Source organism: Poecile atricapillus, chromosome 10, assembly GCF_030490865.1.
Source record: "Poecile atricapillus isolate bPoeAtr1 chromosome 10, bPoeAtr1.hap1, whole genome shotgun sequence".
NCBI lineage: Eukaryota > Metazoa > Chordata > Aves > Passeriformes > Paridae > Poecile > Poecile atricapillus.
Window position 1 is genome coordinate 7,601,947 of NC_081258.1, and position 21,742 is coordinate 7,623,688.

The following is a 21,742-nucleotide window of genomic DNA, read 5'->3' on the forward strand; positions in this document are numbered from 1 at the left end:
TACATAAAACCAGCTGTCTTAGACAGCATTTTTATTAAAATGAATACACAGAGACATAGCAGCTTTTACAATAAAGAGTTTTTTAAAAGGCATCAAGTTGTAAGCCAACCATTCAAAAAAAGAGGCTTTGAAATGTTGTCTTCCACAGCACGTTTTTCCCATTTGTCAACGAGGGACAAATCTGCAGATTACCCCAAGGCACAGTAACTAATCTAAACTCCAAGCCCTTTTTCTGAACAGTTGATCAAGCATCACCCTCCGTAGCAGCATCTGGAGCACACTTCAGTGTTCTTTCAAGTGGCTGGTGTACTTGATCCATTTCTTTAAAATATTTTAACATTCAATAAAACTATTTCAAATAGAAAAACTTCTGTCACACGAAAGTAAGGTTTGTTTTCAGATTCCGTGGAAGCTTATGAACTTCACTGGCAGCATTTCTGTAACGGAGCAGGAGCTACAACCAGCAGAATAGGCACTTCAGCAAAATTGTCCGTCGACAGTTCCTAAAGTCATAATGATTGCAGTCCACAAGACAGTTTCTTACTACTTTGTGGTGGTGTAAGGACACCAGTGGGGAAAGGCGAAGTCCTATTTTGCTCAGCCAATATGGCCTGTTTTGCTTGAGCTCTGTCCTGAAAAGATATGAAAGAGAAAAAAAATCTTTACTTTCGTGTGTCTGTGCATCAATAGACTTCAGAGTTTTATAAACTGATAGATTGTTAATCTGGAAAGGCATATCCATATCTAACCCTCCTAACAGTAACTGATAAAGCACATAATACTCAGTAGTTACTTGTAGTACAGCTCCAAGAGATCAGTATTAGCTTTTGCAATCTGATGATTAGCATTAGGTATTCATACCTAATCCTAATGTACTCCTGTACATTCAAGAAAGCAAAATTCAGAAACAACTGAGCAGGAAGGACTTCAACTTCTACTTAAAATTCAATAGCGTAAAGAGAAAAAATAACCCAAATAAGCTTAAACAACAATTTGTTGAAGATGATTTTGATCATCTGAGAGTTTCTCACACTAAAAACCACTCTTGCTCCACTGCTTCTCAATGACCACTGTCATGTAACAGTCCCACTAGATCAGTCTCAAGTGATCAGTCTTTATTTTTCTCTGGATCAGACAAGATTAAATTAGTGGTATTTCCTAGAGAGAAAAGTCTAACACATGGGATTTGAAGTATCCCAAAGAATAAAGAAATGCTTCTGATTTTGAGGGTAATTATATGCTGTTTGAGATGAGAGGCTGAAGGCACAATCACCTTTTTAAACTAAATACTGAACAAGTCAGTCCCAAGACAAGTCTTTGTCTAAAGAATTTTGGATCTGGACTACAACCTTATGCCTTTTAGCATCTAAATACACTCAGTCTCAACCTGTGAAGGCTTCACTTAAGTTGACTGTATTTCCTAACCAAAAAGTAAAACTTCAGAGATTTTACAGACAGATCTTTGTCTTCATTCTGCACATACATACCAGCAAATCAAAGCTGTTCATGTGCGTCTGTATATTGTGCAAATCTTCAGGAGCTATCCCGCTAAAGTGTTTGAGTTTGGAGCTTCCTACTTCCCTCAGAGCCATGGCAAATGGGACCATCCACTTCACACAGTCCTCTATCTCACAGAATTCATAACCTGCAACACAAGACACATGCTTATCTGCCTGAATGAAGACATAACATTTGTCAACACACATGTTTAAGTTTATAAATGCCAATACCTGAAACTTTCTGCATCAACTCAGATGAAGAGAAGTGATACAAAGCAGAAGCTGCAAGTATCCCATAGGTATATTCCAAGCAGCCAATATCCAGCACACAGAGATCCAAGAGCTACAAGACAAAAGATGTTTAGTAAGCCTGACACAAAACCACTTTTCCAGGTGAAACAGCATTTGAAGGAAATCAGTCTTACCTCTGTTATTTGTACAAATATCTGCTGTGGATATTGTGGCAGCATTACCTCATAAAGATCATTTAAATATGCAACTTGCAGGTAAATGTTTAGCCAAGATACAACAGTCAGTGGATTTAAGTTCCAATTAAGAGCCTGAAAGGACATACAAGACTTCAGTGCCAATTTAAGTTAAGTTCCTAACTTAAACCACACTAGATGGTTTAACAATCAGAAGCTCTAATCCCAGTTGGCTAAAGCATCTTTAAAACACCAAATCAAATATTCTCACTCTTCCTGCTGATACAGTCAGGGAACAAATAATTTTATTAATACACACATACTGGTGGATGTTTTAGATCTCTTATTACCTAGAGAAAACACTGCTTTCTAATTAGTAAGAGAAATTGTGCCTCTTAGCAACACCTAAGATTAACTGAGGAGCTCTGCTTTTAGTCTGATTATGCTACACATTTTTAAAAACTAATTCCACTTTTAAATATTACCTTCATAATGATCAATTCCATACTGATGATTTCATCTTCTGTACAGGCTCCATCTGTAACATAGGCAAACTGGTGCAACTTTGGTGGATAAATTTCCTGAAAGATAAGAGATCAAGTATTTAATTCATGGAATAGGTTGCAACTAGTTTCGTGTGTTACTTTAAAAAAAAAAGTAAATAAATAAACAGAACAACCACTGCTTTAGCCTTTCAAAACAGAAAATTTCTAAATTCTGGTGTTCTCTGTCTTTAATAGGCACAGATGTCTTATTCATCATAGCCTTCAAATTTCGCTTTGGATGGACCTACATGGTTTGACTACAGCACCACTGTTAGTGTATCATAACTGACATCAAGATTTTTTTAAGCATCCTAAAGAAAAGTCCTTTTATCTCTTGCTTAAGAACAGACTGAACAGCAGCTCTCTTAAACAACTAAGAACTTGAAAAGCTGTGTATTTTAGTAGTTCAAATTGTTCCTGTAAATAATGGCTCATACTATCATGCAGTAGGTACTCTATTGCAATGAAATTGCAACAAGTGGTCTCTGTACACAGCAGCCAGCCAAAAATTCATTTAGCAACTAAAACTTTAGATTTATTCTAACACTGAATTGTCTAATAAGAAAACCAGCTAACACCACAGTATAATTTTACCCACTTCTAAAAAAAAGGAGCATTGAAAAAAAAAAAAAATCTTTTTTCTGTCTCCCAGCTGAAAAAAATGATAGTAACTAACTCCATGAAGCTTTCCACAATGTGTCCAGCATCCAGTAAGTGTGCTGTGTGTCCATTCACATTTTTATGTTAAGTAAAGCTGGAGATACTTACCTCAAGCTTTGCTGCTATGAATAGAGAAGTGACACCAATAAGCTGCAACAGTGTTTTGACAACATCCTGTTGTGTTGCCATAAAGCGATCAAAGAAATCTTGTGCTAAATAAAAAGTTTCTCTATGAAGTTTGTAGGCTTCACAAACCTGGAGAGACAACAGAGATTACAAAGGTCAAGAACAGTGTTAAAAAGTCAAAAGAAGATGTTACATATGCATTAAAAAAAGGGCAGGACATAGAGATCAAATTTATATTGGCTTTCTACTTCACCGCTATTGTGAAGTAACATGTTAACTAAGTGCAGGAGTTAAACAGTTTCCTTTGACACAAGTGACAGTCATTACAGTAACTTCCAAGAAAAAAAAACAGATCAGTGAAAAACCCTTCTAGGAAATGCAAGTACATGTTCCAACAATGTCAGAACATCAGTTCCTCGTTTTTTTGCAAAGATCCATCATTCCAACACCTCTAAAGAGAAAATCCTCACAAACATTCTAAAGTTAAGATCAGGGATTATGCCACCAAGTCATCCAAATAGCAAAAAAGACTCAGACACGGAGGAGTTGCAGCACATTCTGCATGACAAAAACAGACAAAAAGGCTGTAAGATGGATCTGATCTGAGAGCTATCCACCTTCCTTTTTACAGTGACTTTTGTAATTATTTGTTCAGCCTTTGCCTGCAGTGCGGCCTTAAAAGCTTACCCCGTGTTAGGGACAAATTGATTATTATCCACTATCAATGGAGATAAATAACAGAATATATCGTCAGTTTGCAAATCATCAGCTCAATACATCATATATTCTTTAAGTTTGGTGCCGTTCATTGACAAAATTTAAGATGAAGACAAGTATCTGGAGCTAAACATGCTCCTGAAGTGCACTCATGACAGTTATTAGTGCTCTTCAACAAAAGCACACTTGAAACACTCACAAGCACAGAACAGCTTACCTCCATTAGCCAGTCTAGAAGGATGGCTCTCATTTTAGGCTGCAGCTGGGGATGCCTTTGCATGTAGAATTTATCCCTCACGTAGGTCTCTTCTTTGTTTATCATGTTTTTCCATACATCATCCCTGTTTGCCCAGCTAAGAGAGATCAGTGTTTAGTCTTGGCTCATGAGACAAGAGGAAGGCAGAGCAGCAGCAGCCCAGCACACTCACCCGAGAGCTGGCAGTGGGGTAGCTCTGGTGGGAACAACGCTCAGATGGATGAAGCGTGAGTAATCAACAGGAACGGGATCGTCGTCTTTATCCGGAGTGGGAATCAGCACGTGGGCATTCTCATGAATGTTACTCCAGGACATCTATTAAATCAAACAGGAGATTTTACACTGTACTTTTTTAAGTAATTGCTTTAGTTGTACACAGAAAATATTCATAACTTTTATCACAATTTCTTGCCAATGTCTTATATGTTTAAACTGCACAAAATCACAGAATGGCAGAGGCTGGAAGGCACCTTTAGGTCTTTTGGTCAACTTCCCTTCTCACGCAGGGCCACCAAGAGCCAGTTTCCAAGGACCATGTCCAGAAGGCTTTACAGTATCTTCAAGGAAGGAGACTCCACAACTATTTTGGACAACTTGTGCCACCCTTGGCTGCCCTTCATAGTAAAAAGTGTTTCACGATATTCAGAGGGAACTTCTTCCGCTTCAGTTTGTGTCCATCTCGTCTTGTCCCAAAGAAGAGCTCGGCTCTATCTTCTTTACCTCTTCCCTTCAAATAGTTATAAGCAATTGACACAAATTGTCACAGACCCTTTTCCCAGGCTGAACAACCCCAGCTTCCTCAACTTTTCCTTTTAAGAAAGATGCTCTGGATCTTGAATTACCTTAAAGGCCCTTTATGGGCTGTTTCTTGTATGCTCAGTCTTTTTTTAACTAGGGAGCCCACAACTGGATACAACACTACAGACGTGGCCTCACCTGTGCTGAATAGAGGGGGCTTTGCTTGTAAGCACAGTAGAGAAAGCTTGGAACTAAAGCTGAAGAACGCTCACCCTGCCATCCTTTTGAAGGAACACAACTGTTTTGTGGAAGGATATCCAAGTCAGAACCTCCTACTCTCATACTTCATTTTGTTTTTACCAAAAATATACTTGCCCTTAGGTAAAGAACAAGCAGATGGAACTCAAAGACCCAAATATGAGGTCAGGATTTCTGGTAAAGAATATCTAAGATAACATGCCTGAAGCCATGCTTTCATGCAAAGCATCTCAGATGGTGAGCACAGCAAAAGTTTGTAGAATTTTGTACTCATTCATTTAGCAGCTATGATAAAAACCCAAAGCACATATGACCCAGTTTTCAGAATACAGCCAAGTACATGTTAAGCAATTGCTGCTAAACTATCAAGCTGATAATTTTATATGTCAAATTCTGCCATGGTCTGCAAGCATCAGATACCACAAACTTTACCTGCCATGTCTTTTCAACTCTTATCTGGACCAGAACTTAAGTCTAGGCTTACTCTTCTACATCTAACTTTTAAACAGGATCTTGTACACTTCACACAGTGCCCCAGGAAAACACTACTTTCTTTGCAGTAGAATACAAAGCCAGACCTATGTCATCATGTCTAAGCAAATTAAAATTGAGCATTTTTGTTTCACACTGGAGTCAGCCATCTTGCTGTTAATTGATCAGTTCTGCACCACTAAAAGGACAGAACTCCGTAATAGATTTCTAATGTGCTAAAGAAATAAATTAAAAATAAGTTCAGATAAATCATTAGACACTATCAAGTAAAACACTATGTGAAACTTTGCCTCCTGCAAAAAAGCTTCCACAGCTGATTTTTGCCATCTTGCATATGACATCACTTCCCAGAAAAATGGCTCCCTCCTGCACCAGTTTCACAAACAGAAACCACTGACTTGATGAAACAAAAACCACATTTCACAGTTCTCTCACAGCTAAGACTGCTTTGCACTTTGAGTTACTGACACACAAATCAGTCTTTTTTCTTCTTGGGAGTTCTACATGCAAATATAGCATAGCTATATACCCAGCCATGCCAGAATTTAATTTGGGTGGGGAGGAGGCAAACAAGAGAATAGTATCATTATCTTAAACATTATTACCGACTCCTTGCAAACTGAAAGCTCGAATGAAAACATCACATTGGCATTGCCTGAAGTTAACTTTTGTCCTCCCTCAAACCTAGACTTTAGTCACACTTTGTTCTCCAAACTGCACAGCAAGCCCAGCTGCCAACAGCCTTTAGAGAAGTGCTGTCTTATCAGTTAATCAGCAAACAGAAAAGCAGTAGTTTATACAGTATCTAAAGGTGCATGCTACACCAGCAGCTTCTGGAGGACAAGAGACTTGCCCACAAAGTTCTCAAAGCAGACAGATCACATGCAACAATGCTGAAGATACTTCACCACCCTAAATTTTCTATAAGGACATAGAAATCAAAGTTCAAGAGCCTCTTAAGTGTTTTGAAAAGAAGGGAAAAAAGTTTTTGACTACATAATGTCACTTAACAAAACACTGAGGAAAAGATGTGAGCAACACCACAAGTACACAGCTTAGACAAGAACTAAAGTAATGTGCAGGGTCTCAAAAGAAAGCAGCTTACTGGGGAAGGAGACAGGAATTAGTTTAGGTCAGGGAGCACACCATAACTGGCACAGATTTTGGTTGAGAGAATGAACACATGAATCAGGCTCTTGAGTCTTTAAAGCAGATTCAGCAAGACAATTGAAAGTAAGGAACAGTATCAATAAACTGCATTACCTTACATTGCAACTGTAAGGAAATAGGACCCACCACTGAAAAAAAGAACAGTTTAAAGTGGGGAGGATATGAGGAAAACATGAAGAACTTCCTTTGGGCTTGCAGAGAGCCAGTTCGAAAGTGGAGACTATCAGAAAGCAACAGATGTTACCCAGAATCTGTGCAGCGTAACAGAGGAAGTACTACAGTCCTGAGCTTCTGAGACAAACAGGAGCTGAATTGGCACACAAGCAAAAAAATCAGCAGGGAGAACAGCCTCTTCAAATCTGTGTGGAGCACAGCAAGAAAGCTTGGTGACACGGACAGAAGTGTTCCAGGTACAGGAGCGACTAAAGATGCAGATCTCTGTCTCAGACCTAAGAAAAAGACACAGACTGGAGAAACTGAACTAAGCATGTGAAAAGGCTCATAGGAGAAGGGGTACCAAGAGGGCAGAAGGTGGGTGAGAAACCCATTAGAGCATCCAAGCCCAAACAGCTCCAAAGAGAAAACCCAGGAGTTCAGAGGTGAGGTCTTTTTAAAGCTCAAACACTAGCAGGCCTCAGTTTCCCACAGCATATCACCATTCACTTGTCCATCAAATACTCATAGAAATTAATCTTTTTGAACCTTCAGGACATAGATCAGACACAAAACAGAGCTGGTAGTGACCACTGGGGTTATTGATTATAGGCCAGGCAAGGCCTTCAGTGAAGAAGAAACATCTAAAAATGCAAACTGCTGAAACCCTTGTGCAGCTCAATGTGAGCTAGGAGCCACCAGAATAAGCCTCCACTGACAATCAAGGAATGCAGCAGGAGGAAGAGAATGACCCAGAACTGCATTCAAACAGCAACATCAGAGGTTTTTCAGCATGGAAATCAATGGCAAACAGGCCTGTCTGTCACCCTAAAGGCAGCACCTTATACCACAGACAATGGTATCACTTCCAAAGTCCACAGCCTTAGTTTGCCCATCAGAAACAACAAGACCTATAATGCTAGCTATTTTTTACTCATAGGATGCATTACTTTGAAGTACTGAATATTTCTGTGCCATCAGGAGGGAATCCCAGATTTAGTAAACAGGACAGAGAAAAGCAACTCACACCATTAAGTTGTTCCAATCCTCTTGAGATAGCATAGGAGCATCTACTCCTTTTAATTAAGAGTCTAAATGTCCTGATACAGATTAGAGCCAAGTCAGGTTCTCAACCTGGGTATAGTTTACACAGCTTTTCTGTGGGTTTTGTTTTGTTTTTAACTTCTGAAGATTCAATTAAATTTAGATTAGTCAAAGAAATTTTTTGGAGGATATTTTCAAAACACTTACGTGGAACACTCTGACAATGCTAAAATCATACTCTGGAAAATGTCTAGTGAAGAACTGATCAAAACTCCTTCCTGAGTGTTTATTCCACCTTTACACGTGAGAACATGAGCTAGTTTCATCTAAAGAAACTAACTTCTAGATTTAATTCTTCACTTTACATGGAGGTGACCATGCAACTTATATCACAATTGCACAGATTATTCTAATCTAGTTAGATGAATTTTGTTTTACATGGAGCCTTGGAAGTGCATTCATCCCCACAAAGCAGCCAGAATTAGTATGAGAATTGCTAGCAGAATTACAGCAGTGCCAGTTCTCCAAAATCAAACACAGAATTTATGCAATATTCTGCTGTCACAGACCTGATAATATAGCCACCCTTTCATCACATAAAGGGTAACGGCATCCTAATTAAGAACTGGGGCCTTATGTTCCACAGAAGCAAACTAATGAATTGACTATGAAGATGTCATAAAGTGGGATGTGACTGTGATATTTTGCCTTGTGGATAAACTAGTGTCAGTAAACAATTTATTTAATGTAGAAGTCATGTGGTATAGGCTGCAGTGGATTTATAGCTGCTTGCATTTTAGAACTGTCGTGTCTCCACAGAATAACTGTCGCCCTGGCTATCATTCCAGCCTGCTATACTGCTGCTGGAACCGTAAACATATTCTCATTAGTGGTCCATGGCAATTTATATCAGAGAATAGCTTGTGTCACACCATAGACTGAAGAGCTGCTGCTGTGCAGCCAAATGTTAGCTTTTTTAACCAGATCTGGAACAATCTGGCTACTTTGTCACAACAAAAATACTTCCCCTATGTAAGAAGAGGCATGATATTATTTATTGTTTACAGAATGAAAGGGTCAAACTCCACCAGCACCCTACAATTACCTTGAAAAATTCCCAAGTAAAGATTTTTGATGCCTACTGACTAAATTATCTAAGTTTTAGTTTACCTATCATTCCTGAAGGAACACTGAATGGCTACCAGGCCAAGAGCACAAACAAGAAGACAGAATTGGAAGTCTTTATCTGCTTTCAAGGTTGAAGGTCAGCATATGCAAAAGATACCTCAAGTTTCCTTCCACCGTCTTTCTTACAGACAGTAAAACTGGGTCCCCGTTGAGATTTTCTAACAAATACCTTATCATTATGCAATAAACATGCACAAGAAGGCCTTGCTCAGTTTAAACAGAATGAATCTTCTGATGAAGGAGAAAGCTGCAGTGAAGGACAGGCAGCTCTTCCTTGTCAGAAGTGAGAAATTAGTTTAATATACTGTGCAAAAGAAAGACAGAAGGGAAGGAGAGATCCCCTCATTAAATGCTCACCATTTGAGCCCTGCTTAATACGTTGACTGATAACTAGTGTACGCAGTTGCAACAAGCAGAGGCCATTCCAAACAATGATGCCCATCTGTTATGGTAGCACTTCAGTCTTAGAACTTCCAGCTGCCACTTTGGGTTAGATGTGCCACATTATGCACAGCCTCGCCTACCAAATGGGGACAGGCTGCACACCCTGACCGTGACTTCTGCAACCTCAGCATCACCCTGCGTGTGCAGGGACAGGCTGAAGTCTCAGTGACAGTGACTGAGCAGGTGTGAGTGTGTTCAGGGAAAAAAGGAGGGGAATTAACCTATTCCAGAACACAAGCTACTCAAGGCACAACAGCATCACACTTTCAACCTCACGCACCAACACAGCATTCAAGAGAGATACCAAAAGCATCTGCTTTTTCAAGAACGTGCAAAGCACACAAAGGGAACTAGAGGATACCAGTAAAACTAGCTTTGACTTTATAAGTCAGCTCATTCTACAGGCCTTACTAAGAAATCTGGCAATGGTCACTATCAACTTCCACTGCAGGACTGATTTTCACAGGTAGAGTGACTTTACAGAAATATTCCTTCATTCTGCAGAGAAACAAAGCCTCTTTTACTGTACCATGAGCATCTAGTATACACTTCCAATTTCCAATCAGGAACCTCTTTCCTAGTCTGTTTAATAATTATCCTTTACAGTAGGAATAGAGTTGATGCTGGAAGGGGAAGCTTTCCTCTCTCCCAGATGATAGAAAAGTAGAGACATGACTGCAAAGAGAACCATCCCAAGGATGATTCTGCCTGCATACTTAAGCATCTTGTGCTTTGGCCAGCAAGCTACAGGGGCACATGTGCAAGGTACATAAACACATGACTGCACTTCTGCACCTCTCTGGAGAGGTAAACACAGAATAGGTCAAAAGGCTTGACAGGTGCACCCTTGCAACCCCAGGACAGCTGAATTCACTTTTGGCATCAACATCATGTTTCAGACCAACACAGATCTTGTGTCTTGCAGAGACTTCAAAACTACATTTATGAACCAAATTGTTTTGCACGCTCCATCATCATCGAGGGCCAACAAATCCCCCTTGCCCACTGCCATGCAGCATGTGGCAGCAGCATACCTGTTTCACCAAGTTAACATAAATAATAAGGTATTGCAAAGTAGAGCAGAGTTAAGTAAGATTACAATATTTACATATAAAGACAATTCAATTACCTGTTTTTCACAGGGCTTTTTTCTAGTCATCTCCATTTTGGCAATTTCTTCATCAGGATCCTGTAAGAACTATAAAAAGCAACATGTAACTTCCGGAGTACAAAGCGCGGGACAAGCAGCTGTTGGCCGCCCGGTCCCTCGGGAGCACAGCCCCGCAGGCCGACCCGGCCCCCGGGCCACCGCGTGGGCCCCGCACCCCCAACAAAAGGCGGCGGGGCCCAGCCGGGCGGCGGGGCGGGCGCTGGCCCGCGGGAACCGGGCCGGGCCCGCACTCACCGTGGCCACATCAGCTTTCCTCTTGCGGGCTCGCATGGCGTACTCCGCACCCGCGTCCCCCTTGGCGGGACCCTTCTCGTCCGCGCAGCCGCTGCGGAGAGAGGGGAAGCTGAGCGAGCGCCGGCCGCGGGAGCCTCCCGGGGTGCCCGGCGGGGCGCTCGGCCTGCAGGGCCCCGCGCAGGGCGGGCCCGGCGCACTCACCTCTCCCGGTGCATAGTACCCGCCTTGGCCGGCCAGGGCGAGCCGAGCACCGCGAGGGACGAGCCGAGCGGGCCCGGGCCGCAGACCACCCGCTCCCTCCTTTCCCCCCACAAAGGCCGGCAGAGGCGCGCAACGGGCCCACCGGCTCCCCCCGCCCCGCGGCCGCCCTCTGCCTACCCGCACTGCTGCTCACTCACCGCCGCGCCAGCCCTCGCCGGCCGGGAGCGGGTGGCCGGTGGGTGCCGTGCCGGTGGGGCAAGGCGGGTTTCGCCAGGCGCCTGCTGCCTCACGGCGCGGCCGCTCCCGTCCCTGCGCGCGGCGCGGGCCGCGCCCGGCGGGACATTTAAACGCGCGGCGGCGGCGCGGGGCCGCCTCCCGACCGCGCACGTGGCCCGCGCGCGGGCCGGGGCGGGGCCGGCGGGGCGCGGGAGCGGAGCGGAGTCCCGCGCGCGGCAGGGGGCGGGGCCGGGGCGGGGCCTGCGGGATCCCGCGCGGGGCGGGGCCGGAGGGGCGGGGCCTGAACGCGGAAGCGGCGGGAGCGGCTGTGGCACGTGGGACCGTGCCGGGGTGAGCCGAGCCGAGCCGAGTCGAACCGAACCGAACCGAGCCGAGCCGAGCCGAGCCGAGCCGAGCCGAGCCGAGGGGCTGAGGATCCTGTCCCGGTCCCGGCCCTGGTCCCCGGCCCGGTGCTTGTCCCGGTCCGCGGCGGGAGGCGGGACCGCCACCATGGCCTGCCGGGCCCCGCTCCGTTCACGCCCTCCTTTCCTCCCCGCAGGCCATGCAGCGGCCCTGGCTGTTCGGGCGGCTCAAGGCGGCGGTCATCGGGATGGTGCATGTGGCAGCGCTGCCAGGTAAGCGGCGGGCGGGCGGCAGGGCCGCGGGACCCGGACCAGGACCGGGACCGGGTCTGGGTGGCCGGTGTCAGCCCTTAGCCCGGCTGCGGGCCCCCGAAGGCTGTCCCTTCACCGCAACCACCGCCCCGCATGAAGCGCCCGAAGTTTGGGCGCGCCCCGTTTAAGAAGAAAAAGGCGGGAAACAGTTCCACAAAGGGAGCTGGGCTGAGAAAACAAGGATTTGGGTTTGGTGAGCTCTGTGTTTCAAGAAGCAAGGGTTAGGAAGTTGCACAAATGGGCGTTGAGATAGTCTGGAGGTTGGATAGAGCTCTCCCATGCCCTTAGAGGCACTTGGAAGCTCAGACAACAGGCAGGATCTGGCAGCCTGGCCTCCTCGTCCACCTTTCCAGCGGCTGAGGGTGGGCAGAGCTGATCAGGACAGCCCAGCTTCCCCCGACAGGCTGATGCCCAGAGCTCGAGGTGCCCCACGTTCTCCCAGAAGCAGCCCCCAGGCAGTGAGGCCATTCACCCTGTGCTGGGAAATCAGGCCAGCTCAGCCTGGCACAGGGCTCAGCACAGTCCCCATTTCAGACTCCCACTGCCTGACCTTAGGAGCCCAAATGTCAGAAGAGACTTAAGGGAAGTTCATTGAACTCCAACAAAATCCGTATGTGTGTATTTCTGCCATGAAGATCAGATTCAATCAACCTTGCAGATTAAGGACAGCTTTAGCTGGTTTTAAACTCACTGTTGTTTAGCATAGGTGTTCTGTGCTGACCTAGAGGTCAGTCTTGCCCATAGGTCGTACTGTCTGGAGCATCACTAATGCAGGATAAATTACAAGTACCTATTATACAATTACACATATTATACAGTTATAAGTAAAGCTAAGAGCAGGCCTCGTGCAACAGTGGATTGTAGCAGACTCTGCTCAAGTTTGTGAATTAGATTTAAGAGCTGAATGGTTACAGCAGCTCTGCCAAGTTCAGATAAGGAAAGAGATGTCAGGAAAGGCATGTCACAGGGAGATCGGGCAGCCTTTGAGCAAGTTTGCCCTATATGTCCCTGTTTCAGTATGCAATCCCCATGGATGTCCTGCCCAAAGCAGTCCCTGTCCATGGGTTTGGTTTGTGCATGCCCTGGGGTAAGCAGCATTATTCTTGCAGGGACACCAAGAAGTTCTCTTCCATTGACCCAGATTATTGATCAAGCTTGTCAAGAGGCAGAAGCTTACAGGGATGCTGGAGTTGTAAGTTTTGGTTTCTTTCTTCCCATGATGGCCATTACACAAAACCACTTCTGCATAGGCAGACTTTTAAATTGAGCCTATATAATTCATCAAAAGCATCTTGAAGCTTATCAGTTAGGGAGATGCATAAATCCATGTCTTTTATTTCAATATAGGAAGTAGGCCTACTAGATTACAAAAATAAAAAACCCTAAGGTAAGTATCACCTGCACCCAAAACAATTGAAAAGGCTGAGATTCAAATTGTACAATTCAAATTGTTGGAGTTGAATGAATCAAGTCAATTTAAGGAGTTAAATAAAAAAAAAAGTGGCCTGAAACAAGGGCTGGCATTCAAGGTCTCTGGCTGTAGAATGCTTCATCAATCCAGTCTGACAAGCAACTGTATTTTTAGCTCTGTACAAGCCTCTGGTTTCCTGAGGTCATGGAGGAACGCCATGTGCACAGCTGATACACCGCATGCGTACCTCAGGAACCTGGAGGGTGCAGGATCACCCCACAGCTGTGTTTGTAACAAAGCAGCACAGATAATGCAGGATATTTAAAAAAAAAAAGAAGAGGCTTAGGCCCTTTTCTGCCCTGTCTAAGCCTCTCTCCAGGCCCCTGGCAGCAAACATGCCTGCTTTGCACATCCAGAAGAGCAGGCCCAAAAGGCCAGTCTCAGCCAGAGGCAAGAAGAGACTGCTGTCAGAATTGCTGTTGGACCTAAAGTGGTGTAGTAATCTTCATAGGTCAGTAGATTTTAACAGGGTGTATGTCCTTTTGAAAGGTCAGATATGTTTTAAACATTTCATTACACCTTGTCTTGGGATGTTGATGTGCTTTTTCTTTGGCCTGCCCATAGCATTATGAACATTTTCTGGTGGTGTACTAATGTCCAAGGTTTGAAAATTTCTTCAGTGAACAAGCTGTCACTGCTCTGAGTGGCTGTTTTCAGAAAAAAACTTATTAACAAGCTGGTTGAAACATTTTTAATCTATAAATTAGAATGATACTTTACAGACGGAAGAAAATTGAATACAAGAGCTTAGTTTAAAGAATAGAAGACCAAGGTCAAAATGCAAGACAAGTCACACAAGGTAGGTTATGGGCAGAGCACTGATACAGCTAAATTAGGAAAGAATGCTGAGAGTAGAATCACTGAAAGGATAAACAGCACTGGGGTAAAATGATGCTAGCCTGGTGGGCTTCAGTACCTGTGAACCAGATAAACATGTGTGAGATTTCTACCCAGTCAGAATAGTCCCTGACTGCAAGCTGGATAGAACAAGGAAGTGTTCTTCCTTTTATCCTTTTATCTTTTATCTCCTTTGAGATAAGCTTTAAAATCAGTACTAACACGAAGTTTTAATTTGGCTTTTATGCTTTCTCTTTTCAATGGTTGTACTGAATTCTGCAGTTCCAGATCTAACTGGTTTGCCTTTTCTACAAGTGCATTGCAGTCTCTGAACTTGAATATGTCTTTAAACCTACCTGTCAAGTAGACACCTGAGGTGAATGCAGTCATTCCTCTACAGATTTGGACAAATTCAGGGCTTTGAGAGTTATAATTAACCCATTTTCTTATAGAAGTCACAGGAACATCAATATATTTCCACACCAGTCTTCATTCTAAAAGTCTGTACAGTGTTAGAGAACAGAATAGTGTTTGAGCCATATAACAAACAAGTCCTTTATTAAGGAGATAAGTCTCAGAGATAATCAGGAGAGCCTCCATAAACATCAATAAGGTTGCTTAACACTTTCTGCAATTCAATTCTTTATTTTTTTTGTGCTACTTCAAGAGAAATGCAAGGTTTTATGTTAGATTCTTCAGGAGCTTCCCAGCTTTTACACAGAGATCACCACTGCCAAACCATTCTGGAATGGGAATATATATTTGGGTTTCTTGCTCAGTATTCCAAAGGAACTGTTAAGCTGTCTGTTTTCCTTGTGGAAAAAGAGCTAGAAAAAGTTTTTTTCCCGTGGATGTTTGTACTGACAGTGTTCACAAATGCTGCCCACAGTAGCCTTTAAGAAGATGCGTAACCATTTGCTGCTATTTAGCTGTTTGCACATTGTTTCAAATTGTTTGAATTGGTGTTAACATTTAAAAAATAAAGTATGTGGTCTTGCTCACTCCATCTGTGTTGCACTTGGAAGTAAATTCTGGTATACTCAGAGTAAGGTGACTTGTCTGGCACATTCGCAGCTTCACATAATAAATATGAAAAATTTGTGATATTAGAGCACAGTAATGAAAACAAGTGAGTGCTCAGTTAGGAAGCCATCTGTGCTCAAAATGTATATGCTTTGTACTTGTGTGTTGCTAAACAATGAAATTCCCTAGACAAGATTTTATAAGCAGCAGGCTATGAGGCATTATAATCCCTCCAATTTCTACCAGCTTTTCTTTAAGAAAGAGGTAAAATATATATTCAGGTTAACTCTTATTCATTGCATTCAGCCTGGCTGACATTTGTTTTGTAGCTAGAAAATAGAATACAAGTTCCCACTTGACTGTTAGTTACTATTCCTAACTGTAGCTACTGGAGTAGCTGACATTAAAAACAGTTACTACTATATGTTTTACAATGATGTTTTAAAAAAAATAAAAGAGTGTTAAGCCTATTGCTCTTACAACTACAGTGATAACTGGAATTCACAACGCTTAGAATTTGATAGCTGGAGACAGAATAAAGTAGTATTTCTGCCTAGAAACATGTAGGTAGCTTTCACTTGGATTACAGAGGTCAACATTTCAAATCTCAGCTGTATTACAGGAAAATAAAATAGCACACAGACTGCCCACAGCTACCTCCTATGGCACATGAAGGAGAACATGAGGTATCAGCTTATTTTTGTTAGTGATCTCCTGTTCTGGAGGTGAGTTTTAAAAGAAATTGCCAAGAGCTGTGCTTACAAACAGCAATTAAATGCTCTGCAAAGGCACCTGATTTCCTTTGTGAGGGGCACGTGAGGGTGATTGCTGTCATTGTCTTAGTCCACACCTGAGCCTGTATAATAACAGGGATGGTCCAAGCCCCTTTCCCTTTCTGCAGGAAGGAATAGAGGTGATTAGAGTGAATTAGAGTGAATTAGAGGTGAATAGAGCTTGGAGAGTTTTGTGCTGGGGTGTGTGTGGTTGCAGATAAAGCCTTTCTCTGGGGAGAAACACTCAGGTTAAAGTTGCCCTGGGTAAAAATTGCATTTAGTATATGTTGGGTTAAAACTTGTGCAATTGTTACATCAGTTGGCTGTTTTGAGGTTTTTCCACTGTAATATGTGAGTGGCTGAAGTGTTTTAAGAGGTTATTTCTGTAAGCGGAATACAACCAAGGAAATTATTTTTCATGTAGTTAGAGAGCTCTTTAAATGACCTATTTTTCAGTAGCTAACTGTGATACAAAGGGCACTTCACATGTGTAGTACTTCAAAAGTCATTCAAAGTAAAAAGGAAATATATTGTTTGAAAATTACTTATAATGAGGCTTAACACTTAAATTATCTTAATATTCAGTGGAAAAGGAACATAGAAGGTATTTGTAAGAGTTTTATCTCATACTATCTAAATAAATCCTGCTTTGGAAGCTTTAATGCTGAAGCTGTTTCCATAGGCTTCTAAACCATAACTTAAGTTCCAAGAACTTTAATTTAGCATAACTGTTTTCTTTCCCCCATTTTAATCAGTTCTTTGATAATACTGAAGTTTTTTTCATATACATATCAATTCAGTAAACACAAATCTGTGGTGTTATATTTTTGTATAAAATATGAAAGAAAGCTTTGACTTAATGCATCTGTAATTCAGCTTTCTGTATTGCAGAACATATGTTGTTCTCTTTTTAATTAAACAAAGCATAATATGCAAAAGAACAGTTGGATGGTACCAAAAGAATAACACATTATTAAAGTTCTATCAAAAATATTCACTGTAACTGTGGACCTGGAGGCCATAGGAAGAGGCAGTTGCTGAAAAGTGAATATAGTAAATTTAAAGCAGGAGAGAGAACTGTTGCAATGCTCCCATATGCCTGCATTTTGAGTTAGAATTCAATGAAATATTTTTATGTGTAGTACTATGGCTAGGGGTTTTTATAATTTATTAAAATAATTAATTCATTAATATAGCTAATGGAATAATTTGCTTTATGCAAATTCAGAACTGTCAAAGTAGTAGCAAGTTGTGAAAAGTTCAGTTTCACTGTGGAATTTCTGTGGAATTCTGCCAGCCCTTGCTCTTGATTTTTTTTTTTGGCTACTAACATCACTCTTGAGGAGCTGAACATTTTGAAGCCCCATTCCCAGTTGCCTTTCTTCTGTTAAGATTGATTCTTGACTGCCTTCAAGCCTGGGGAGGCAGTTTTGCAGAGCCTGGTTCCTGGTCCTTGTGATAAGCTTGGAGTTTCCCTGATACCCAGATTTTGCTGAAGTCTGCTAAGTAGAGCATTTCTGAGCTGAGGGCTTCCAGGCTTTTTGGCCTCAAGGAGTTACCTGATTTTGATGGTTAGTTGCATTTTTTTGAATTTGTTTTGTTTTAGGTATTATAGTTCTACATTAGACTTTTTGCCACATGCAACTACTGACCAACTTTGCATTCTTGCTTAGACTGACTTAACACATTTACATGTGGAGAGAACAAGAGGCTACAGGATTTCACTTTCTGTTGGTACCACAAAAGATTCAGTAGCTGTGCCTCAGATACCAAGATGATTTGCTCAGTTCAGGTTTGTTGGAACAGTCATTCCAGAAAAAAATGACTAAAAATTGTGATTTTATTTTTTTTTTGTTATTTTCTTAGGACAGGTTGTTATCTTTGTCATATGGCTACCTCCCATCACAGGCAGAGAAGTGCAGATGTTACAGATTGAACTGGACACAAAGTCAAGCACAGATGTTTTGGTTGGTTGCCATACCTGATTGCCTAATTCAGGTTTTCCTGGGCTGGAATTGTGTCATTAAATATCTGATGAATGGCACCACATAATGCAAAGGTCTGATGTGGAGTGTCATCATATCAGGTCCCCTTTTCCATTAACAGGTCGTGTCCCTTTGCTTTTTAGGTAGCACGTGTTTTGTGTGTTTAGATACTGAGCTGTGAGTAATTTGGGAAAAGCAGCTGTGCCCTGGTGCATTGAATGTTTGCAGCTTGTGTGCTTGGGCTGACCATGTTGCTCCACTGGATTATTTCCTTTCCACTTTTCCCCACCCTTTCTGTTGGGTGTTCATTTATGATGCCTGTGCCTTAACCTGTAATTCAGCCATTAAATGCTTATACTGTTTTATAAACTTTATTATCTTTTACTGCCAGAAGGGCTTCCACACTATAACAAAGATTAGAGAAGTGTTACACAGAAAAGATTTTTTAAAAGGAAATTTTTTTTGTATCCCCTTCCTGATTCTCTACATTATTAATAACCAAGCTGCTATGTTTAATCTCTAATTGTATTTTTCCAAAAAATTGTTCCTTCTATTCTTGTTCAGTTACAATATCTTTGAAAGGTGGAGCTCTCATTTTAAAGGATTAAGATGTGTGATAAAACTCTAGAGAGAGCAGAATTTATTTGCTGTATATGCAGTTAGTTTGTCTCTTAAACTTTCTGCATTCTTAGAATTAAGCTGGTGAGAAATATCTGGTTTTCTTTTCATCTTCTCACTGCTAATGCAAAATACCAGACATAGAGTATGTTTCAAAGCTCCACTTCTACTCTTGTTATTAATCCTTGACAAAATTACATTGTATCTGCAGCTGTTGCAAACTTTTTGGTGTAGCCTATGCAATGATTGGGAAAGTCTGTGGCATTAGACAATGTACAAATTGTATCAGCAGAGTATTTTATCATTCCATTGTTTGCCACAAGCATGTCCATGTGGATGAAGAGGTATAATAGACAATAACAGATAAATTCCTTCCAGTAATTCTGAATACAGAATGGGAGAAATATCAATAATTTGTATTATGACATTTGGCACAATGATAGTCAAACAAATTTTTTTTTTATTTATCCATACTAATACCTATTTCCTGACACGAATTGAATTGAAAATTGCCCTGATTTTCTCAGAGTCCTCTGTTATCCGAACATACTCAATATCTTGTATTCCCCTTGGATAATTGAAGTTTGACTTTACACTATTTTTAATGAGGTATAAGATTTAACTCATTTGCCTATAGTTCACATTTTAGGATGGATCAAAGGGACCCAAATTGATGAATGTATAATTAAAATCACATTTATTTCTCTTCATGATTTCACTGCAAACACCACGCTGTTGATGAAAGCACTTTTATAAGTGGTTGTGTGCATCAACACAAACTTGCTGTAGATAATCCTTCCTTTGAAGGAAAATCTTTGCATTTATGTGTCTTAATACACAACATATAAGAGTAAACTGGCCACATTTGTACAGTGCAATGATGTTTTTTAACAATTCTTTCCCCAGGATGGCTTGATGGTGGAGAACATGCACGACGTGCCGTACACGGTGTGCCCGGGCCCGGAGGTGACCGCAGCCATGGCAGTGCTCGCTGCTGCGCTGAGACAGAGCTGTCCCCGCGTCCCGCTGGGTGTCCAGGTGCTGTGTGCTGCCAACCAGCAGGCAATAGCCATTGCTCTGGCTGCAGGTAAAGGAAAGGGCTCCTCAGTTATTCCTGCTGCTGCTGTGGCATTCGCTCTTCACAAGCTGCACCTTGTGCTGCCATAGAGACCGTGGAATGCTATCCATACCCTGGAAAAGCAGCAATTAGATCCTGAGAAAGATGCCTGCTTGATTAGAATGGATGGTACTTGTGCACTGTTTCAGTTGGAGGCTGCTAAAGGCTGCTACCAAAGCTTTGTAGATGAAACCTGTCTAAATGTAATGATTAAGTTTAAATCTGATCATGTATAAAAGCTGCCTTTGGTGTAACTCTTATTTGCTTCAGTTATATGTGAGGATCAATTTAACCCATGGTGGTTAAACATCCTGTTTCAGCATCTATTTATATGATGTTGCTGCTGCTGTTATCCATTAAAATGAAGTTTTTGTTGTCTTTTTTTTAATGAATTAATAAAATGAAGCTTTTTATATAATGACAAAAATTGAGTGTACAGATAGCCAAAGTACTTAAAATTAAATTGCATGTGGGGGAAATTAAATACAAATTAATCTATCCTTATTGCATGAATCCTAGAGTTGCTAAACATCCTGCTCTTACTGTTTGCTAAGGCAATTTTAGTTTTTCATAAGTAACTCTCCATGATGTAGAGGTGAAGGCTGGCTTAATGTGGAAAGACTGTACTTCCTAAATTCATAAATTGAAGAGAATCAATGCAGGGTTTTGCCCAAATGTACTGTCATTATAGTAAGGCTGCACATTTTTGCATTTACAAATTTTATAGAACCAGGCAGAAGATGCTGGTATTAAGTGGAAGCTGTACTTCAGGTACAGTCATGTAGGCTAACCTATCTGCAGTGGCAGTTTTAATTATGCCTTATATGTTCTAAAAGCTTTAAAATCTTGTTAATAGATGTGTTTTGAACAGACATTTTTTTTGTGAGCTTTAAAATCAAACGTTGCTATTTTCAAAGTATCTAGTCACTTCACAAATTAAGAAAACAACTTAATTTTTATTGTTGCATTGGAACCTATATGAAAGCCTCAAATAAAAATGGTAATAGAATCCAGCTTTAGTTTTTAGAGTTTGCTGCATGTGGGCCACTGGAGGTACGTAGGTATTTGGAAAGATAGCACATACCCTATTTTTAAAAGCAATCCTTTGAGGAGCAAAAATCATCCCTAAATAATGGATATAGTCTGGGAACAATGCATTTCTCTTCTTTGCAGTTATTAATGAAGGGGAGAACTCCTGGAGGGCTTGGGTTTTGCTCAGCTCTACTACTGTTCTGCACTATTTCCTCTGTAACTGTGGAACACCAACCAGAAAGGGCCTGTGTTTAATGCATTTTATTGCACTTTTCTAAAAGTTATTGTCTCAAGTTCACTGAACAGGGAAGCGGAAAGAAAATCACTTTAAGCAAAGCCATAGTAAAGTGGGTACCTACTTTTTAGGTAGCAAATTTAAATATTTTTTCTGTAGTGACTTTAATGTTGACAGGTGGCTATTAACAAAGCAAATCCTGTATGCTCTTACTACAAAAATAACTTGCTGAAGGTGTTTCAGCTAAAAACCATATGTAGTATCTTCTGACTACTATACAGTTACTTCATTTTCCCTGTGGAAATCCCTGTCTTTGGTAGGAATAGCTGTTCTTAGGAGAACCACACAGAGTATTTATAACAGGTCTCTAGGAGAAGGTAATGATTTTATTTTGTAAAGGCTAGGGGGAAATGCATAGGTCTGCAGTGTGACTAAGAGCT

At 41.6% G+C, this 21,742-nt stretch overlaps 2 protein-coding genes across 6 annotated transcripts in view; one reads left to right on the forward strand and one right to left on the reverse strand.

The window, feature by feature from the left end:
* Positions 1–12,049, reverse strand: CCNE1 (cyclin E1). The gene is made up of 12 exons (XM_058846233.1): positions 11,950–12,049; positions 11,499–11,838; positions 11,121–11,211; positions 10,845–10,913; positions 4,401–4,543; positions 4,190–4,325; positions 3,238–3,384; positions 2,410–2,505; positions 1,925–2,059; positions 1,731–1,842; positions 1,488–1,645; positions 1–632 (listed from the first exon to the last, which is right to left on the reverse strand). The coding sequence occupies exons 1-12, from the start codon at positions 12,047–12,049 to the stop codon at positions 510–512; spliced, it is 1,650 nt and encodes a 549-aa protein (XP_058702216.1). The 3' UTR covers positions 1–509.
* Positions 11,816–21,742, forward strand: part of LOC131582716 (uncharacterized protein F13E9.13, mitochondrial-like) — a 20,385-nt gene continuing 10,458 nt past the window's right edge. The window contains exons 1-4 of one of the 5 annotated variants that reach the window (XM_058846169.1): positions 11,816–11,888; positions 12,097–12,172; positions 13,321–13,403; positions 19,825–20,005. In XM_058846169.1, the coding sequence (XP_058702152.1) occupies positions 12,100–12,172; positions 13,321–13,403; positions 19,825–20,005 (337 nt within the window). In that variant the 5' untranslated portion in view covers positions 11,816–11,888; positions 12,097–12,099. Of the gene's footprint in view, positions 11,889–11,923; positions 12,020–12,096; positions 12,173–13,169; positions 13,404–19,824; positions 20,006–21,742 lie in introns of those variants that run through there. The other 4 variants (XM_058846170.1, XM_058846171.1, XM_058846172.1 and 1 more) reach the window with 4 other exon arrangements.

Bases quoted from the DNA above. Each gene is read 5' to 3' on its own strand.
- CCNE1 (XM_058846233.1), bottom strand. From the start codon at position 12,049: ATGGTGGCGGTCCCGCCTCCCGCCGCGGACCGGGACAAGCACCGGGCC. The intron at 11,212-11,498 runs GTAGGCAGAGGG...CTCTCTCCGCAG, and splicing joins GTGAGTGAGCAGCAGTGCGG to CGGCTGCGCGGACGAGAAGG. The intron at 2,506-3,237 runs GTAAGTATCTCC...CTTATCTTTCAG, and splicing joins TCATAGCAGCAAAGCTTGAG to GAAATTTATCCACCAAAGTT.